Below are 20,273 nucleotides of genomic sequence, written 5' to 3' on the forward strand. Positions count from 1 at the left end.
GCTGTGTGTTAAGTTATTTTGTGGGCACACCAAATTTACATTGTTATGCAGGATGTACACTGACTACATTACATTGTATCAAAGTGTCACATCTTCAGTGTTGTCCTATGAAAAGAGATAATATAATATTTCCAAAAATGTGAGGGGTGTACTCACTTTTGTGAGATACTGTATATACAGCCTATACCTATATACAGCTTATAACTATATACAGTTTACACCTATGTACAGCCTATACCTATATACAGCCTATACCTATATACAGCCTATACCAATATACAGCCTACAACTATATACTGCCTATATCTATATACAGTCTATATCTATATACAGTCTATACCTATATACAGTCTATACCTATATAGTCTACACCTATGTACAGTCTACACCGTGTAGACTGTACATAGGTATAGGCTGTATATTGGTGTAGACTGTATATAGATATAAAAAACTCACTGAAAAAAGTGGCCTAAATGGGTGAAAATGCTCCAAACCCAGACACTGTAGCGTGTCTATAACCGGGGAAGCAATTCCTCCGCATGCGGTCCGCAGACAACGGCAATCCCCAGCAAAAAATGCGTACAATGGAGGATGCCGGGGCGGACCGCATGCACCACAAGAACATCTTACACAAAATTATACATTGTGCAGATGAAAAAATATACATACAAAAATCACTGCAAAAAATTCACCAAAATGATACGCAACTGACAATACTAGCTAATTCCTCAGGCCGATGTTAAAAGCTGAGAACTTTGCTAATATCTTCCAGTCAGGAACATATCGGAGCCCCTCATGCTGTGAGTTGGTTTCTAGCACTGATTCAGACCCTGTTCACACACCAGAGGCAGTTGAGTGGCACACCAGAGGCATAGTGCATTACTAGTATTATTACCACTAGTTTTAAGTGGAATAACTGAAATATATGCCAAACGTTTGGTTAATTTCTCTGACCTGATAAACAAAGAACTGTTCCTTTTGCATATTTTTTTGTTGTGAGATTTTTCACACACACACACACACACTTAAAATTTAACGATATAAAAAACTCTCAGTTTACTGAATAAGAATATACCCGGCGAGCAAAAATGCTGTCCCCCCCAGATTTTTGGGGGTTCCTACACCCATGGCTACAGTGTCTAGGTTTGGAGCATTTACACCCGTTTAGGCCACTTTTTTCAGTGAGTTTTTTGTCTTTATGTGTATGGAATGTGCCACTTTAATTTTGTTGGTAACATTCTTTTGCACCTGGTAGCTTCTGTGTCACATGGTCTGTTGTGGGTGCGGCTTCTGTGTCACATGGTCTGTTGTGGGTGCGGCTCACAGCTTTATCCTACCTCACAGTGCACTGGTGATACCACTATGGAGGCATGTGAGAGTCTGGCTGTGAGTTGGTTTCTAGCACTGATTCAGACCCTGTTCACACACCACGGGCAGTTGAGTGGTAGGACCCCATGCGTGCTGAGACACCGTGACGTGGTGCATGAGGGGCTCCGATATGTTCCTGAGTGGAAGATATTGGCAAAGTTCTCAGCTTTTAACATCGGCCTGAGGAATTAGCTAGTATTGTCAGTTACGTATCATTTTGGTGCATTTTTTGCAGTGATTTTTGTATGTATATAGATATAGGCTATATATAGGTATAGGCTGTACATAGGTATTGGCTGTATATAGGTATAGATCTTATATAGGTGTAGACTGTATATAGGTGTAAAATGTATATAGGTATATGCTGTATATAGGTATAGACATTATATAGGTGTAGACTGTATATAGGTGTAGGCTGTATATATGTACATAGGTATAGGCTGTATATAAAAAATAAAGAATCTACGCGGCACTTCCGTGAATGTGCGTTTATTCACCCGGTATCATGCGACGTTTCAGTCCTCTCAGTGGGACTATTCTCAAGCAGTGGTTACAAAGTAATGGTGCTCAATACACATATAAATAGTGACACCATCATTATGAGGCAATTAAAATAATTAATAAATAACAGTGATAAAAAATTTAAAAATTGTGTTGCATTAAAACAAGTACTGACCATGAACAATTCATTGACATACACCAATGTTTTTTACATTCATACAAGTCATTATGTGCAAATAATGTGATAAAATATACAATTTAATATTAATAAGATAATTAAAAACACCTGTATACAACCAGTGCTTTAAGTATAGAATCACTTACAGCTGATGGGAAGGAAGGGAGAATACTAACTGCCCAGGGTGTGTAGGGAAACATGGCTCCCAGAGCGTCTGTGCTTACAGACGGCGCATGTCAGAAATATACTTAGAGAAAAACCAGGACCTGTGACGTCCACCTGACTAATCACATGGTGCTCACATGATCGCAAGCAGCATCAGAGGCTGTCAGGGAACCCACAGGTCCTGGAAGGTACAGCTTTCCAAGAAGACATAATCAAAGCTATCTATCACATCTGAATCCACAGGTCCTGGAAGGTACAATTTTCCAAAGTCACATGATCACAAACACCTGATATTCTAAACAGGGATGAGTTTAAGAATATATTAGAATCTAAATAATTGTTGATAATGGTCCCACTGAGAGGACTGAAACGTTGGATGATACCGGGTTAAAAAACGCACATTCACGGAAGTGCTGCGGAGTTTCTTTATTTTTTGTATTTTTGGGCTTGAGGGATCGCTCTTCAGCCGCTGGCATTTGCTTGATTTACAGTGGTGCTCCCTGATTTATTTATTCTAGCCTTTTAATAAAACATATGATTTAGGCCTCCTGCACACGACCGTTGTGTGCACCCGTGGCCGTTGTGCCGTTTTCCGTTTTTTTTCGCGGACCCATTGACTTTCAATGGGTCCGTGGAAAAATCGGAAAATGCACCGTTTTGCAGCCGCATCCGTGATCCGTGTTTCCTGTCCGTCCAAAAAATAGGACCTGTCCTATTTTTTTGACGGACAACGGTTCACGGACCCATTCAAGTCAATGGGTCCGTGAAAGAACACGGATGCACACAAGATTGGCATCCGCGTCCTTTATCCGTGGCCATAGGTTACTTTCATACAGACGGATCCGAAGATCCGTCTGCATAAAAGCTTTTTCAGAGCTGAGTTTTCACTTCGTGAAAACTCAGAACCGACAGTATATTCTAACACAGAGGCGTTCCCATAGTGATGGGGACGCTTCTAGTTAGAATATACTACGAACTGTGTACATGACTGCCCCCTGCTGCCTGGCAGCCCCTGATCTCTTACAGGGGGCTGTGATCAGCACAATTAACCCCTCAGGTGCCGCACCTGAGGGGTTAATTGTGCATATCATAGCCCCCTATAAGAGATCAGGGGCTGCCAGGCAGGAAGGGGCAGACCCCCCTCCCTCCCCAGTTTTAATTTCATTGGTAGCCAATGTAACTTAAATACGATGGTATATTCTAACATAGAGGCGTTCCCATGGTTAAAATATACCATCGGATTGGATAAAACTCCGATCCTATGGTATATTAACTCCTGACTTTACATTGAAAGTCAATGGGGGACGGATCCGTTTGCAATTGAACCATATTGTACGTCAAACGGATCCGTCCCCATTGACTTGCATTGTAAGTCAGGACGGATCCATTTGGCACCGCACGGCCAGGCGGACAACAAAACGACATTTTTTTTCATGTCCGTGGATCCTCCAAAAATCAAGGAAGACCCATGGATCACGGAAAACGGAACCCGTTTTTGCGGACTGCAAAAAAAACGGTCGTGTGCAGGAGGCCTTATACAATAGATCAAAAAAATATACATTTTTGATTTATTGGTTGAATTTAAAAAAGGATGTTAAGGCCTTAGAAGGCCTCTGCCCCTTTTTCCTCCTTACGTCTTTTTTCCTTTTCATTCTGTGCCTTTTGATTCTCTCAATACATTTTGCTTATATCAGTTTTGATAGTTTGTGACTGTTTTGGTGTCTCGTGTCAGCCAATCTGGCTGCCTTATAAATACCATAGGTGGCTAGTGTGCAAATCAGCATAATGAATCTCTTATCTTTGGTCATTTTGTGGGCTGTGGATACCATTAGGCCAAACCACCGTAGAGTAAAAATAATTCTGGCTTTTCTTTTCTATTTAGCATTTTAGAATTCACTGAGTGAGAGATATTGATTGTTATCTCTTTTGTTTTTATATTTTTTTGTATTTTTGTTGTCCATAGATTGGTATAAAATACAACAAAATCAATCTTTTAAAACTTAATAAATATTGATTAATCATAAAAATTTGTGCTTACATGTATAAAAATAAAAAATAATAAGCTGTGCAATAAACTTTAATTTCTGATTTTGCTCGTGTTGCCTAGCACTGGTCTTGTGTGCCCCCACCACTACTGTTGCTATTCAGTGTATACTAGTATGACATCAACTGACAGTTGCGGGAATAAAAGTAACATCTTTATACACAAATGTGATCTCAGTTGTAATTATGGGGCACCAAGGGACTGGAACAAAGAAGTGCATTAAGCAGTCTGTCTTTCAAATTTGAGTCCATATGGACACATTTAATCTCCACTGGATTAATTGAAGGATATAAAAATATTTGTGATGATAAAGTAATTTATTTTAAAAATCACATCACAATGTATTGCTATACATTAATAAATGTGCAATGAATGCTGTAAGCAAAAGTAATTCAATAAATTTTGCCCAATATTGGCTAATTGTTTCCCTCTTACAGTAGAGTTTCCTCTATTATCTCGCTTCCAATCTCTTTTTTATCACCAGTGGTTTCTTTAACCAGTGATACCAGATTTGAGATTGTTGTGTTGGGATCCAGTAGTTTGACCAGGGGTATGTTTACATTTTTGTCTTTGCGGATATGACTTTGTAATGTCATAGCTGACATTGAGTCAATCCCCAGAGAACTGAGAAGAGTACTCATAGTGATGTCACTTGGGCTTACTCCTGTGAGTTCAGTAACTACTAACAAAATATAATTTTCACATGTTTCATTGTTACTATTGTTACTATTGGAAGATTGGTTTTCTTTTGATGTTTGCTCCCAACTACTCATCTCTCCTAGTACCACATTGAAGAGCCGCCTTTTTAGTGCTGGGATTTGGGACATCAGGTTTTCATACGTGGTTTTAAAGTTAAATTTGAATATTGCTTGATTTGGATTATTTAGTTGAAGACATTTCTTTAGATGCTCATGAATTTCTACAGTACTCAAGAGAAGTATTCCTTTTGCTTCTAAGATTCTATGCACTTGAGACTGATTGAGTAATATTCCAAGATCAAGGGCACCCCAACTGATCGCTTGTCCACAAAGGCCCATATTCCTTCTGTATTGGCAGAACATTTCCAGAAAGGAGTTGGCAGCAGCATAATTTGCTTGTCCTGAATTTCCAACAAATGAAGCAATAGATGAATAGCAAACAAAATAGTCAAGTTTCATGTTTAATGTGGCAAGGTGAAGATTCACAACTCCATCTACTTTTGGGCTAAGAACTTTCTCAAACAGGGACAAGCTTAGATTCTGCAGAATCCTATCATGAAAAACAACAGCACTGTGAAAGACACCTTTCACCGGGATATTTGGAAATATTGTTTTTATGTAATCCATGGCATTTTTAACCTCTGCGTAACAGGAAATATCACATGATATAGTGACAATCTTGGTAGTTTCATTTTGATTCTGAATCTCAGCTAAGTGTTGTTCCATTTCAGGGGTTGATTTTCTTCTGGATAGAATCACTAAGTGGCCACCACCATTATTCCCAATAAATTTCACTGTTTCAAATCCAAGACCAGTCAGACCACCTGTGACAATGTAAACAGCTTTATCTTTGAAGAGCATTGGATTGAGGGCTGACATTGGTATTGCTAGGACAATACTATTGTCTAGCTCAATTACCGGTAAGGACTGAGAAGTAAAGTAGCTGGTTTCTCCAATATGACAGTCAGATTCTCTCCATGATGGTTGAATCAAGCGTTTTGGAATGTTAATGATGTTTTTTGAAGTAATGGAATAAAGCCACTTATGCAGATTTTTTGAATGCTGTTGTAGATATGCCTTCTGGAAAATAGCAGAAATATCAAGCAAGTGGACATGAAAGTCTTCATTGCTGCTAAGAATTATATTTCGCCAGTTTTTATCATTTTTATGATCAGATACTAATACCACATCTTTGAGGAATGGTAGTGCATTAAGAACTTCTCTAGAGACATCTCCCACTGTCGGAAGAATAACCATTGAAGTGCACTGCTTATCAACCTCCCTACTTGCAGCAGATATTACAGTTTCCCATCCACTCTGCTTTGCTGTCTTGGACAAAACTCTGCATAAGACTGACTTTACATCAGATGTTAAAATAGCAAGTTTAGACTTATTCTTTGCACATGGTAGTTGATTGTGCAAAATTTCCCAGGCTAAGACAAAGAATGAGATGCAAGGAGCACTTTTTATCACTGGAGCTTTTTTGACTAAGTAGCAAACATTTTCTGGAAGAGTGACTTTAGAGGTTGCAGTTATTGGATAGCATGCGGCAACTCGATCACCAACTTGAATTTTTTTAACGCCTTTGCCAACGGCAGTCACAATACCAGCAAAATCCAGAGCAACAAGCTCATGCTTATCACTAGTCAAAGAGTTCCAGTACAAAGCATTCCCATATTTCCAACTTGAAAGGCTAATAGGAAAATAATCATCTGTGTGGATGCAAATTTCATCAACACAAATCTCCAAATCTTTGCTTTTAAGCTCAAATAATTTGTGATTGGACTGTTCAGCAGAAATGTTAGTTACCGTATAAGGCTCTGAAGTGTAAAGGGTGAAATTATTAGATTTCTGTAAAGAATCGATCTGCCTTGTTCTCTTTTCAGTGTCAGAGAAGATTATTTCATTGGCATAAATAGAACCTTCATTAATCCAGATCTCTGGATGGTCCTCTGGATTATAATTATGTACAACCTGGGCTAGTGCCTTAACATCTTGGGGACTTGTGGAGCTAATGTCAATCAGCTGAAATGTTATGTCAGGCATTTCAAAGAGAGAAGCTCTTGTCATTCCGACAAATGCAAATCCAGGGTTAATATTATCTACTGTATTGTCTACTGTTCTGAATGTCACTGTACGGATAGAAGGCTTAGGGGATTTTTTACTCACTGCTAATATCAGCTGTCGATAGACTTCACAGCATTTTGCTAGATATTGTGTAAGGTTGTTTGGAATGTTTTCAGATACTCTTTGGATTCCCCACATAAACACAACATCAGTCCATTCACTATTGAGAATCTTTTGGTCTTGAAAATTTGAATCCCAGCTGTTGAATATAATGTAGCTGGGTTCATTCTGCATGTACTTTGATAATTTTTCACCTATTCCAAGAGTGTCAGAAAAAATCAACATTTTTGGCTCGTGTTCTGGTATATGACTGGGTTGTGAACATTGTGTCCATTCAACTTGGTAAAAAGTTTTCACTTGTTTTTTCTCTGTTTGTTTTAATAATGACATCTTAGCACTTTTTATTTCTACTAAAATGGAACCAGTTTTATCCGCAAAACATCCACATAACTCAATGTACTTCTCTGTTGTTTTTATTGTTTTCATGTAGATGATCATTTCTTCTTGAAGAGGCTGTAGAATCGTTAAACTTTCTATGGATGATGGGAAAATAGCTGAGTCTTTTGTTCGTGATCCCACACAAACTCCCATTTGAAGAAAGCAGTCTAAAATGACTGGATGGATGTGGTACTCATACATTGTTTCTCGAACTTCTTCACTCACTTTCAGTCTGGCAATCCCTTCTTTGAGATCATTTCCATAATGAACATCACCCAGCTGTTTGTAAGCCTTCCCGTATTCAAATCCAAGTGTAGAAAGCTGCTCATAAATATTTTCAATTTTGAAAATAGTGGTACATCTACTGAATATCTGTTCAGTTGAGATTCCTTTGACTGTGTTTACTATAGAGTTATGTTTTTGGATTTTCCCACTTGCAAAAACATGTGATGTTAGAACTTCAAAATTAGTTACTTTATCTTCTTGGTGTAGCTTGATTTTCAGGTCAACAGAGTCTTGTTGAAGAACACAAGGGTTGGAAAATATTACACTGATTTTTAAAGAATTTAAGGGCAGTTTAGGTTTGAAGCTGATAGCTGCAGCAGCCAATCCAAGTTCTACATAGAATGCACCTGGAATGAGGGCAGATCCCCAGTTTGTATGTTCATAGACATAGGGTGTAATGGTTTTAGATACTATACATTGGAACTCAGTGAAATCTTCACTCAAGCTACGAATTAATGGGTGGTTGGGACTGGATGCTGTTTGGTTCCCCTGTCTAATTTTTTCAAATTTAATATCTTGCTTGATGTGATCAAATTGGTATCTTGGAATTGTTGATGGAGAAGATTTATATGCGTCAAAAACATTACACCAGTCAGGATTATATCCGTGTGTAAAAAGTTCAATCAGCATGGAAAAGATGGTGTCATACTCTTTATTGGGCTGTAAGGCAGGTAATACTGTTGTGTTGGGGCCTAAAGTTTCAATTATGTTCCTTTGTAGTGCTCTCCGAGGACCTATTTCAATGAAAAGAGTGTGTTCTTTATCTTTTGCTGAAGCTTTTATGGCTTGTTGAAAGGCAACTGGTTCACGAATATTTTTACCCCAGTAATCACCAGTGGTGAAATCTCCTTTGGATGCAGGCTTTCCTGTCACTGTTGAAAAAAGATCAACTTCAAGATCATGTTCCTGTAAATCCCTTAGCATCTCTTTTATCTCATTTAATATAGGATCCATCATGTGGCTATGGTATGCAGCAGGGACATCAAGTACATGGAGAAATATATCCTGTGAACTATAATCTTTGGACAGTTTTTTATTGAGTTGGTCTATTGTCTCACCATCTCCAGAAACTGTGCATGAAGTAGGGCTGTTATAAGCAGCAATGCAAATTTTCCCCTTGTAGGATGCAACTAAGTTTGATACGTCAGTGATTGTTATATTTCCAACTACCAACATTTTCCCTCCAACAGCTTTGCATTGCAATGTACTCCTGTAATAAATGACTTTGACAGCGTCTTCTAGCGAAAGAAGTCCAGAACAATGTGCTGCCGCGACTTCTCCAACTGAATGTCCTAGAATGCAGTCTGGCTTTACCCCCCAGTTTTTTAGGAGAGCTACTAATGACACCTGAATTGTAAAGAGCAACAACTGTGCCACATCTGGCCTTGAGAACTCGTCAAACTCTTTCTCCAACAACTGTACCACAGAAAGCGGAGTGTAGACTCTAATCACCTCATCTATCTCTATACATTTATTTTTGAACACTGGTTCAAGTTCTAGTAACATCTTGCACATCCCTTTATAAATGAGCCCATTCCCACAGAACACAAATGCAATACTGGGACTGGATATCACTTGGGCAGTGTCTTTTTTCATAATTTCAAGCTGTTGTTGTAAGTGAGTTAAGGAAGAGGCCAGAAATCCTATTCTGTATTTGTCATTTAGATGACTTCTTCTGCAAGCTGCTGTGTAGACCAGGTTCTCCAGAGTTAATGATGTTGTCTTTCTTAACATTTGTTTAGTATCTTCAATACAGAGTTGAAGTGATTGGCTGGAAGCTGCAGACAAAATAAAAAGTTCAACCGGTCTTTTTGAATGATATTGAGGATCTTTTTGTTTATATTGTTTAACAACAACGTGTGCATTGGTTCCCCCAAACCCAAAACAATTTATTGCTGCTATTCTTCCAAATGTAATGTCCTCTAGCCATTTTTGAGGCTTGGTTGGAATCTCTAGATTTGATTCCTCGATAATTTTTATACCATTTTCTTTAGAATAATGTAGAGATGGAGGAATAATTTCATGATTCATCATGAGAAGAACTTTTATTAACCCAGCAACGCCAGCAGCAGATTCAGTATGACCAATGTTCCCTTTAACTGATCCAATCTTTAGAGGTTTCATTCCAATAGGACGTATTTTCCCAAAGATGTTTCCTAAGCTGGCAGCTTCTGTTGGGTCTCCAATTGGTGTTCCAGTACCATGAGCTTCAACATACTGCACAGAACATGGATCTATGGTTTTATAAATTTGCTGCATTAATTTCTCCTGTTGGTATTGAGATGGTTTGGTGATTGGTGATACTGACCGCCCATCTTGGTTAACTGCAGTTTTATATATTATACCCCAGATTTTGTTGCAATCTTCAATTGCCTGTAAAATGTAGGAAAATATATAAGAAGTCTATAAAGTATATGCCCGCATGTATATATTATGTACTGTCGAATATATATATAACCAATATAATAATATGCTTAATTTCTAGTAAAATGTTTTAAATATAGCAAGTTTCTTTTTACATGTAAAGCTCTCTAGAATTAAAGCGTTTTCAGTTCTTTAACTGGTGACTTATCCTCCAGATTGTCAACATATTGTCTAGGTTCAACACCAGTACACTGCCTGGCTATGATAAATCTGCTCCTGTGAATTCATTTTGATAAGCAATAACTTTTTTGTATTTGCCACAAAAAGTAAATAGAATTACTATTGTGATTTATTAAAATGTAAGAAATCATACCTTTTTCAATGGTTTTAAGAGAATAACACCACAGCCTTCTCCTCTTCCATATCCATCAGCTTTGTTGGAAAATGGTTTACTTGTCCCTTCCGGAGAAATCATCTTTGCTTTACTAAGAGCAACATAGACACGAGGTTCAATGATACAACTGACTCCTCCGCAGATCGCCATACAACAATCACCTATTTAAGAAAGGTATCAGCCTTAGTAACAAAAACCATGTTGTTTATTTATTTTAGTTCATTAGAATACAATTATAATACAATCACCGATGCCGGAACATTAACCCTTGATGTGCCACGGTCAGCGCTGACCGCGGCACGTGCGATGTCCGTGCGGGGATTGGAGCTTCCATCAGGTCCCCGTGCTGCTGTGATGGGGACCCTATGGCAGGGAAGGCAGCCCCCTGGATCTCACAGACAAGCAGGCTGTAAGCATATTACAATCTGTAATACATTTACAGCCAATGTATCACAATACAGAAGTATTGTGATGCATTGTAAAGGGGATCAAAAATTGTAAAAAAATAGGGGAAAAAAAAGAAAAGTAGACATATTAGGTATCACCGCGTCCGTATCGACCTGCTCTATAAAAATATCACATGACCTAATCCCTCAGGTGAACACCGTCAAAAATCATAAAATAAAAACTGTGCTAAATAATTATTTTTTTTGCCACCTTACATCACTAAAAGTGCATACCGATCAAAAAGACGTATGCCCCCCAAAATCATACCAATCTAACGGTCACCTCCTCCCGCAAAAAGTGAGCCCCTACCTAAGACAATCTCCCAAAAAATTAAATAACTATGGCTCTCACTAAAACATGATTTTTGGGGTTAAATGTAAATAAAAATAAAAAAAGTAGACATATTAGGTATCGTCACATCCATAACAACCTGCTCTATAAAAATACAACATAACCTAACCCCTCAGGTGAACACCGTAAAAAAATAAAAATAAAAACAGTGTAAAAAAAGCCATTTTTTGTCACCTTACATCACAAAAAGTGTACTAGAAAGCGATCAAAAAGTCATATACACCCCAAAATAGTGCCAATAAAATCTTCATCTCATCCCGAAAAAAATTATAACCTACCTAAGACAATCGCCCAGAAAATAAAAAAAACTATGTCTCTCAGACTATGGAGACGCTAAAATGATTTATTTTTTTGTTTCAAAAATGATATTGTTGTATAAAACTGAAATAAAAAATAAAAAAAGTAGACATATTAGGTATCGCCGTCTCCGCAAGAACCTGCTGTATAAAAATATCACATGACCTAACCTTTCAGGTGAACACCGTAAAAAATAAATAAAAAATATTTGTCAAAAAAGCCATTTTTTGTCACCTTACATCTCAAAAAGTGTAATACCAATCGATCAAAAAGTCATATGCACCCTTAATTAGCACCAATTAAACCATCATCTCATACTGAAAAAATAAGCCCCTATATAAGAAAATCGCCCAAAAAATAAAAAAAAATACGGCTTTCAGAATGTGGAGACACTTCAAAAATGCTTTATTATGTAAAACTGAAATAAACAACCAAAAAATTTAGTCATATTTGGTGTTGTCGCATCCGTAACAACCTGCTCTATAAAAATAGCACATGATCTAACCTGTCAGATGAATGTTGTAAATAGCAAAAAATAAAAATGGTGCCAAAACAGCTATGTTTTGTTACCTTGCCTCACTAAAAGTGTAATATAGAGCAACCAAAAATCATATGTACCCTAAAATAGTACCAACAAAACTGCCACCTTATCCCGTAGTTTCCAAAATTGGGTAACTTTTTGGGATTTCTACTCTGGGGTGCATCAGGGGGGCTTCAAATGTGACATGGTGTCTAAAAACCAGTCCAGCAAAATATGCCTTCCAAAAACCACATAGCGTTCCTTTCCTTCTGAACCCTGCCATGTGCCCGTACAGTAGTTTATGACCACATATGGGGTGTTTCTGTAAACTACAGAATCAGGGCAATAAATATTGAGTTTTTCTTGACTGTTAACCCTTGCCTTGTTAGTGGAAAAAATGGATTAAAATGGAAAATCTGCCAAAAAATTTAAATTCTGAAATTTAATTTCCATTAATTCTTGTGGAACACCTAAAGGGTTAACAAAGTTTGTAAAATCTGTTTTGAATACCTTGAGGGGTGTAGTTTCTAAAATGGGGTAACTTTTTTGGAGTTTCTACTCTAGGGGTCTTCAAATGTGACATGGCAGCTTAAAATTATCCAAGCGAAATCTACCTTCAAAAAACCATATGGCATTCCTTTCCTTCTGCGCAATGCCGTGTGCCCATACAGCAGTTTACGACCACATATGGGGTGTTTCTGTAAACTACAAAATCAGGGCAATAAATATTGTTTTGCTTGGCTGTTAACCCTTGCTTTGTTACTGGAAATTTTTTTATTAAAATGGAAAATCTGCCAAAAAAGTGAAATTCAGAAATTTCATCTCCATTTTCCATTAATTCTTGTGAAACAAAGTTTGTAAAATCAGTTTTGAATACCTTGAGGGTGTAGTTTCTAAAATAGGGTAATTTTTTGGTGTTTTCGATTATGTAAGCCTTACAAAGTGACTTCAGACCTGAACTGGTCCTTAAAAAGTGGGTTTTGGAAATTTTATGAAAAATGTAAAAATTTGCTTCTAGCCTTCTAAGCCTAATTATCGTCCCCAAAAAATAAAATGGCATTCACAAAATTATCCAAACATGAAGTAGGGGAATGTAAAGTAATAACTATTTTTAGAGGTATTACTATCTATTATAAAAGTAGATAAATAGAAATTAAAAAAATTGCTAATTTTGTAAAATTTTGGGTAAATTTGGTATTTTTTTATAAATAAAAATGAAATATTTTGACACAAATTTACCACTGTCATGAAGTACAATATGTGATGAGAAAAAAGTCTCAAAATGGCTTGGATGAGTAAAAGCTTTTTAAAGTTATCACCACATAAAGTGACACATGTCAGATTTGCAAAAAATGGCCTTGTCCTTAAAGTAAAATATGGCAGGGTTCTGATTCAAGTTTAATATCTCACGCCAAGAGCAAAGGGAAGAAGACATCTGAAGACAACAGCAGATGCCTCCCCCCTAAAAAAAAGTCTGCTACATGGCTAGTATCTGGTATGAAAGAATACTGTGGACCTTTGAGCCCTCTGCTCCTCTAATTACCATAACCTCGACAGCAGATATTTATTTATCATGTATCCTTTGGAAAGGAAGACTGGAAAGATGAGGAAGTGCACTAATCAAGTCCAGCAGCTCCATATTTGTAATTGTTTTTTGCTAGTATTGACTATGGCATATAAAATTGTAATCCCTCAGCTTTGTAGGGTGCAGACTATCTTGCTCAAAAGTGTAAAAATCACAGACCGAATAGTCACCTGTCAGTAAGGTCAAGATATCATAGATTGGTAGTATACATAGTATCATCACATCAAAAACAAAAATTACCCCATAAAATGTCACCTTTAATCGTTGCCATAAAAATCACAAAAATTAAATCAACCCCAGTAGAAAATGTCTCTACAGTGTCCCTCTTCTTTCCCTGTCTGAGAGCGGAACTGCCGCCCTGTAAAGGTTGATCCCACTGTCTTCTTGGTTTTCCCTATGGTGCCCTATTTATACTGGGGTATCCAATGTGAAAACATGTAATCACCATACACAGATGCAGGAAATTGACCTATCCATGTATGTAAAAGATATGACACTGGTACAATATATTGTGGTCAGTCAATAATACAAATGTAGCCGAGCTAAAATTGATGGTTAACACGTTAAGTAAAAAATTGCACAAAAAGGTTAACTAACTCTTTCAATGTATTTCAATGGTTTTCGTCAAAAGGTGGCAAAAGATAACACTGTGGCATGAGTTATGAGAGTAAATTGTAGCTTGGCTACATCAGTATGTCAGCACAAAAATGTAAATAGAAAATGGGACACCATAGATAGGAGGATATGACATCATCTAACATTAAGTTCATTAGTCCACTGTATGTCATTAGATCAATAAAGTCTTGATTACAGGAGGCATTATAAAATTATACCATAACAAGCCCAGTGTTAGAGATAAACCTGAATGGGTGTAGCCTCCTGAGTAGTGAGGAAGGTGAAGGATTGCTGGTTAGCTTGCTGGTGTGGATTGCTGGATGGTGTAAGCGATGGTTAGCCTGCTGGTAAATGTGTTGGTGCAGCTGGCTGGATGTTTTGAGCGATGCGGGATACTAAGTAGCCATCAATGGCAGATTTAGCTACAGATGATGTTGGTCTGCCATGATTAGCGCTCTACACATCAAATGTGCACCAATATAAAAGGAGACCTTTGAAGAAATTAATCATCTATTATGGAGAAATAATGGTGACATGCACCCAGATGGAGTTGTATGGGGCTTTTGTTTTTGGTGAAAAATTGTGATTTATTCACTCAGACAGCTAGATTACAGCGACGTTTCGACCTTGGTTGAAACGTCGCTGTAATCTAGCTGTCTGAGTGAATAAATCACCATTTTTCACCAACTACTGGCGAGTGCTGCGGATTATTGAAGTTTCTGGAAGAGTTGGGACCCCCAGCCAGGATCCCTATCTGCGTGCACCATCCGGCTTGAAGCCTGTTTACTGGTCCGTACCCAAGTATGTGGGATGAGTAGTGCTGCCAATCTCTGAGTTTTTCTACATTGTGCTTACTATATGCACCTAGCCGCTGACTGGAGGAACCTTCCTGAATTCAACTGTTCTCGGGACAGTAATTCAGTTGAATACTGTTGTTGGAATTGGGAGCTGATGTCTTGCAGCCCTGCTGTACACCCACATAGGCCACTAGGGCCAATGCAATAGAACCCTGAAGGCAGTTGCAAAGTGATCTCATCTTCCTGACTGCCTACACCAGGATGCATGTGTCAGACTGAGATTGGAAAAGGCCTGTCACCTACACTGTAGACATCACCGAGGGTGAAAATAGAGTGAGTATTAGATTTTTTTTATATCTGGCCTCTTACAGGGCAATGTTAGGGGCAATTCTGGGGGAACCAGAGGGGGTCATTATAGGGAGCACTTCCAGTACCCCAACAGGACTAATGCAAAGGTTAATTATTGCCAAAGAGTTAATGAAATGTTATTTAGTTAAATGTTGTAATTTGCTATGTTTTGAATGTACCTAATAATGCTCTATGGACAACCTGATGGTTTAACATTGGTTAAAAATTAGCCAGTCAGCTTAGGTGGCTAGGGCGATGGACAGGGTCCACCCTATGAGACTTTAACTGCCAAGGAAGCAACCCTAATACCAGAGTATTCCTAGGAGAAGCAGATTAGTCTGTCTTAAACACAAAAGGCTGTGCATCCGATTCAGACACCAATGTATTATGCTCGTTTATGGCAGAAATACTTTTCTATTGTGAGCAGAAATATTGCTAAAGGACCTTACTATACTCTGAGATGGACTGGCCATATGTATCTTATATCTGCCCCATTAGTCTGGGAACTGCAGATGTACTTAAAAGAAACCCCATAGCATAATTGTTGCTGTCCATACAATGCTATTGAGAAAGGATTGCACTGTTATAAGCTTTGAAAGTGTTTTTTACTGCTGTATGTACTACTACTCCCCTTTTGACTTCAGTAAAGACTTATTTATTGAAACTAACAAGCCTGGTTATTGAATCCATCATACATCCACTGGTCTATTTGCATCAGTTCTCCAGCCTTGTAGCTTGCCAAACTATTCACCACCAATGACACCCTAACTACCACCTGGCAGGACCCTTAAGGCCAGGGTATGCCCTGAGGTAAGAAAGGGTTTTCCTTCCAGTCACTGCTTGGCCCTAGGGAGCGCCAGAGTGGAGACAGCTACCATAAACTGTGAGTACCATCACATCATCTGAGCCATGACTACCACTAACATCCTCTCTGTCTCCTCTGCCTGGTCGCTGCAAACTAGGGCGGTATTTTTAATACCAGGGGCTCAAAAGGAAACATCACTGGGAAACTATAGGGGTCATTCCTATTGCTGAAGGTACTGTAGGGGCATTAGTAGTTATGGTACATTATAGGGCCAGTAGTATTACTAAAGGCAATATCGGGAATATTATTATTACTCTGGATAATGTAGGGGGTATTATGTTTACCAAGGGAACATTGGAAAGAGGATGACACTGTTGGGGCACCGGGATGGGGAGTTTGTGTTGAGAAAGTTAGGGAGATGTTGTAAAAGTGAGGAACCTAAGGTGTCTGTGAGATAAGATGTGGCTGAAAGAAGTTGTCATGGTGGTCTGGGCTGAATGGTAAAGATGAGGAAAGAGAACATATACAGTAAATTAGAGGAGATGTAACTGGATATAATAGGTATGTAGTGTTGTATTTTCCCCCATGTTTAGTAGCACTGAATGACCAGGCAAAATGCTGAAGGTGGGGCTGGCTAAATGCTTTTGCCTGTTTCTCATCTCCTTAGCCTCCTTTACATATCTTAATTAGAGAGTACTGGAGAAGAGGAAGAGTAAAACAGAGTATGGCTACTAGAACTGGCCAAAGGGGAAGCTACTGGGGCGGTATTTTGTGCTGTTGGAGCAATATCAAGTTGCTCATGTGTTAGAAAATAAGTCAAGTCCAGGCTTGCCATGTTTCTACAGTAAGCCTGACAGACCCTGAGGGTCTGATCAGGCTTAGTGTCAGTGTAATAGATGACTATTACAGTACTTTGTACAGCCATCATCCCCACCAGATCTTGAAGATTCAAGTCGGACTTGATAAAAAAAAAGTGTGAAAATAAAAAAGTAAAAACGAAATGTAAAAAAATTAAATACATTTTAAAGAAATAAAATAAAAATAAAAAAATTAAATAAATTGCCTTTTCCCATATCCACTTATTTATAATTTATTAAAATGAAAAATTAAATATGTAAACTTCACATAATTGGTAGTTTATGACCACATATGGGGTGTTGCCATATTCAGGAAAAAAATGCATAACAAATTTTGGGGTGCATTTTCTCATGTTAAGCTTTGTGAAAATGAAAAATTTGGGGTAAAGCAACATTCTATTGGAAATAAGATGTAATTTTTCATTTTCATAGCCAAGAGTTTCTAAATTCTATGAAACGCTTGTTGGATCAAAGCATTCACTTTAACCCTCGATCAGTTCCTTCAAATGTGACATGGCACCTGAAAAACATTCCAGCAAAATCTGCGTTCCAAAAACAATATTGCGATCCTTTCCTTCTGCACCCTGCCATGTGCCCATGAACAGATTTACCGCCAAATATGGGGTGTTTCTGTAAACTGCAGAATCAGAGTAATAAATATTAACCCCTTAAGGACTCGGCCCTATTTCACCTTAAGGACTTGGCCATTTTTTGCAAATCTGACCAGTGTCACTTTAAGTGCTGATAACTTTAAAACGCTTTGACTTATCCAGGCCGTTCTGAGATAGTTTTTTCGTCACATATTGTACTTCATGACACTGCTAAAATTGGGTCAAAAAATTTAATTTTTTTACATAAAAAAAACCATATTTACCAAAAAAAATGTAAAAATTTGCAAATTTCAAAGTTTCAGTTTCTCTACTTTACATTCCCCATATGTCTACTTCATATTTGTAGCATTTTGGGAATGATATTTTATTTTTTGGGGATGTTACAAGGCTTAGAAGTTTAGAAGCAAATCTTGAAATTTTTCAGAAATTTACAAAAACCCAATTTTTAGGGACCACTACAGGTCTGAAGTCACTTTGCGAGGCTTACATAATAGAAACCGCCCAAAAATGACCCCATTCTATAAACTACACCCCTCAAGGTATTCAAAACTGATTTTACAAACTTCGTTAACCCTTTAGGTGTTGCACAAGAGTTATTGGCAAATGGAGATGAAATTTGAGAATTTCATTTTTTTGCCTAATTTTCCATTTTAACCCATTTTTTCCACTAACAAAGCAAGGGTTAACAGCCAAACAAGACTGTATCTTTATTGCCCTGACTCTGCCGTTTACAGAAACACCCCATATGTGGCCATAAACTACTGTACGGGCACACAGTAGAGCGTAGAGGGAAAGGTGCGCATATGGTTTTTGGAAGCCAGATTTTGCTGGACTGTTTTTTTTACACCATGTCCCATTTGAAGCCCCCCTGATGCACCCCTAGAGTAGAAACTCCATAAAAGTGACCCCATCTAAGAAACTACACCCCTCAAAGTATTCAAAACTGATTTTACAAACTTTGTTAACCCTTTAGGGTTATTTTTTTTCCAGTTACAAAGCAAGGTTTAACAGCCAAACAAAACTCACTATTTATGGCCCTGATTCTGTAGTTTACAGAAACACCCCATATGTGGTCGTAAACCGCTGTACGGGCACACGGCAGGGCGCAGAAGGAAAGGAATGCCATACGGTTTTTGGAAGGCAGATTTTGCTGGACTGTTTTTTTTGACACCATGTCCCATTTGAAGCCCCCCTGATGCACCCCTAGAGTAGAAACTCCAAAAAAGTGACCCCATTTTAGAAACTATGGGATAGGGTGGCAGTTTTGTTGGTACTAGTTTACGGTTCATATGATTTTTGGTTGCTCTATATTACACTAGAAATAGATTTTTTGGCACGTTTTTTTTTTGTTATTTGCAACATTCATCTGACAGGTTAGATCATGTGGTAATTTTATAGAGCAGGTTGTCACGGACACGGCGATACCTAATATGTATACAATTTTTTTTATTTATGTAAGTTTTACACAATGATTTCATTTTTAAAACAAAAAAAAAGTTTTAGTGTCTCCATAGTCTAAGAGCCATAGTTTTTTCAGTTTTTGGGCGATTATCTTAATTAGGGTCTCATTTTTTGCGGGATGAGATGACGGTTTGATTGGCACTATTTTGGGGTGCATATGACTTTTTGATCGCTTGCTATTACACTTTTTGTGACGTAAGATGACAAAAAATGATTTTTTTTGCACCGTTTTTATTTTTTATTTTTTTACGGTGGTCATCTGAGATGTTAGGTCATGTGATATTTTTATAGAGCCAGTCGATATGGACGCGGCGATACCTAATATGTATACTTTTTTTTAATTTATTTAAGTTTTACACAATGATTTCATTTTTGAAACAAAAAAAAACATGTTTTAGTGTTTCCATAGTCTAAGAGCCATAGTTTTTTCAGTTTTTGGGCGATTATCTTGGGTAGGGTATGATTTTTGCGGGATGAGATGACGGTTTGATTGGTACTATTTTGGCGTACATGTGACTTTTTTGATCACTTTTATTGCCTTTTTTGGGAAGTAAGGTGGGCAAAATTTCAAATTCCTAATAGTTTTTATTTTTTTATTTGTATGGCGTTCACCGTGCGGGGAAAGTAACATGACCGTTTTATAGATCAGGTCGTTACGGAAGCGGTGATACCAAACATGTGTAGGGAATTTTATTTTTTTCATTTTTAATCAGTGATGTCACGGACCGCGGGGATCAGAAACTGCAGAAAGCGCAGCAAACCGCAGGTCTAAATTGACCTGCGGTTTGCGGCGATCGCCGATACGGGGGGGGGGTCACATGACCCCCCCTGGCGTTGTGACAGGATGCCGGCTGAATGATTTCAGCCGGCATCCCGTTCCGATTAACCCCCGCGGCGCCGGAATAACGATTTAAAGTTAGGACGTACTGGTACGCCCTGAGTCCTTAAGGACTCGGGAAATAGAGCGTACCGGTACGCCCTGTGTCCTTAAGGGGTTAAGTTTTGTTGTTCGCTGTG

At 38.1% G+C, this 20,273-nt stretch overlaps 1 protein-coding gene across 1 annotated transcript in view; it reads right to left on the reverse strand.

The window, feature by feature from the left end:
* Positions 1–4,497: 4,497 nt before the first annotated feature.
* LOC121002601 (phthioceranic/hydroxyphthioceranic acid synthase-like) overlaps positions 4,498–20,273 on the reverse strand; it is a 35,015-nt gene continuing 19,239 nt past the window's right edge. The window contains exons 6-7 of the mRNA XM_040434046.1: positions 10,542–10,723; positions 4,498–10,177 (exon numbers count right to left, since the gene is read on the reverse strand). Of these exons, the coding sequence (XP_040289980.1) occupies positions 4,688–10,177; positions 10,542–10,723 (5,672 nt within the window). The 3' untranslated portion in view covers positions 4,498–4,687. The remainder of the gene's footprint in view (positions 10,178–10,541; positions 10,724–20,273) is intronic.

Source organism: Bufo bufo, chromosome 5 (genome assembly GCF_905171765.1).
Source record: "Bufo bufo chromosome 5, aBufBuf1.1, whole genome shotgun sequence".
Classification (NCBI taxonomy): Eukaryota; Metazoa; Chordata; class Amphibia; order Anura; family Bufonidae; genus Bufo; species Bufo bufo.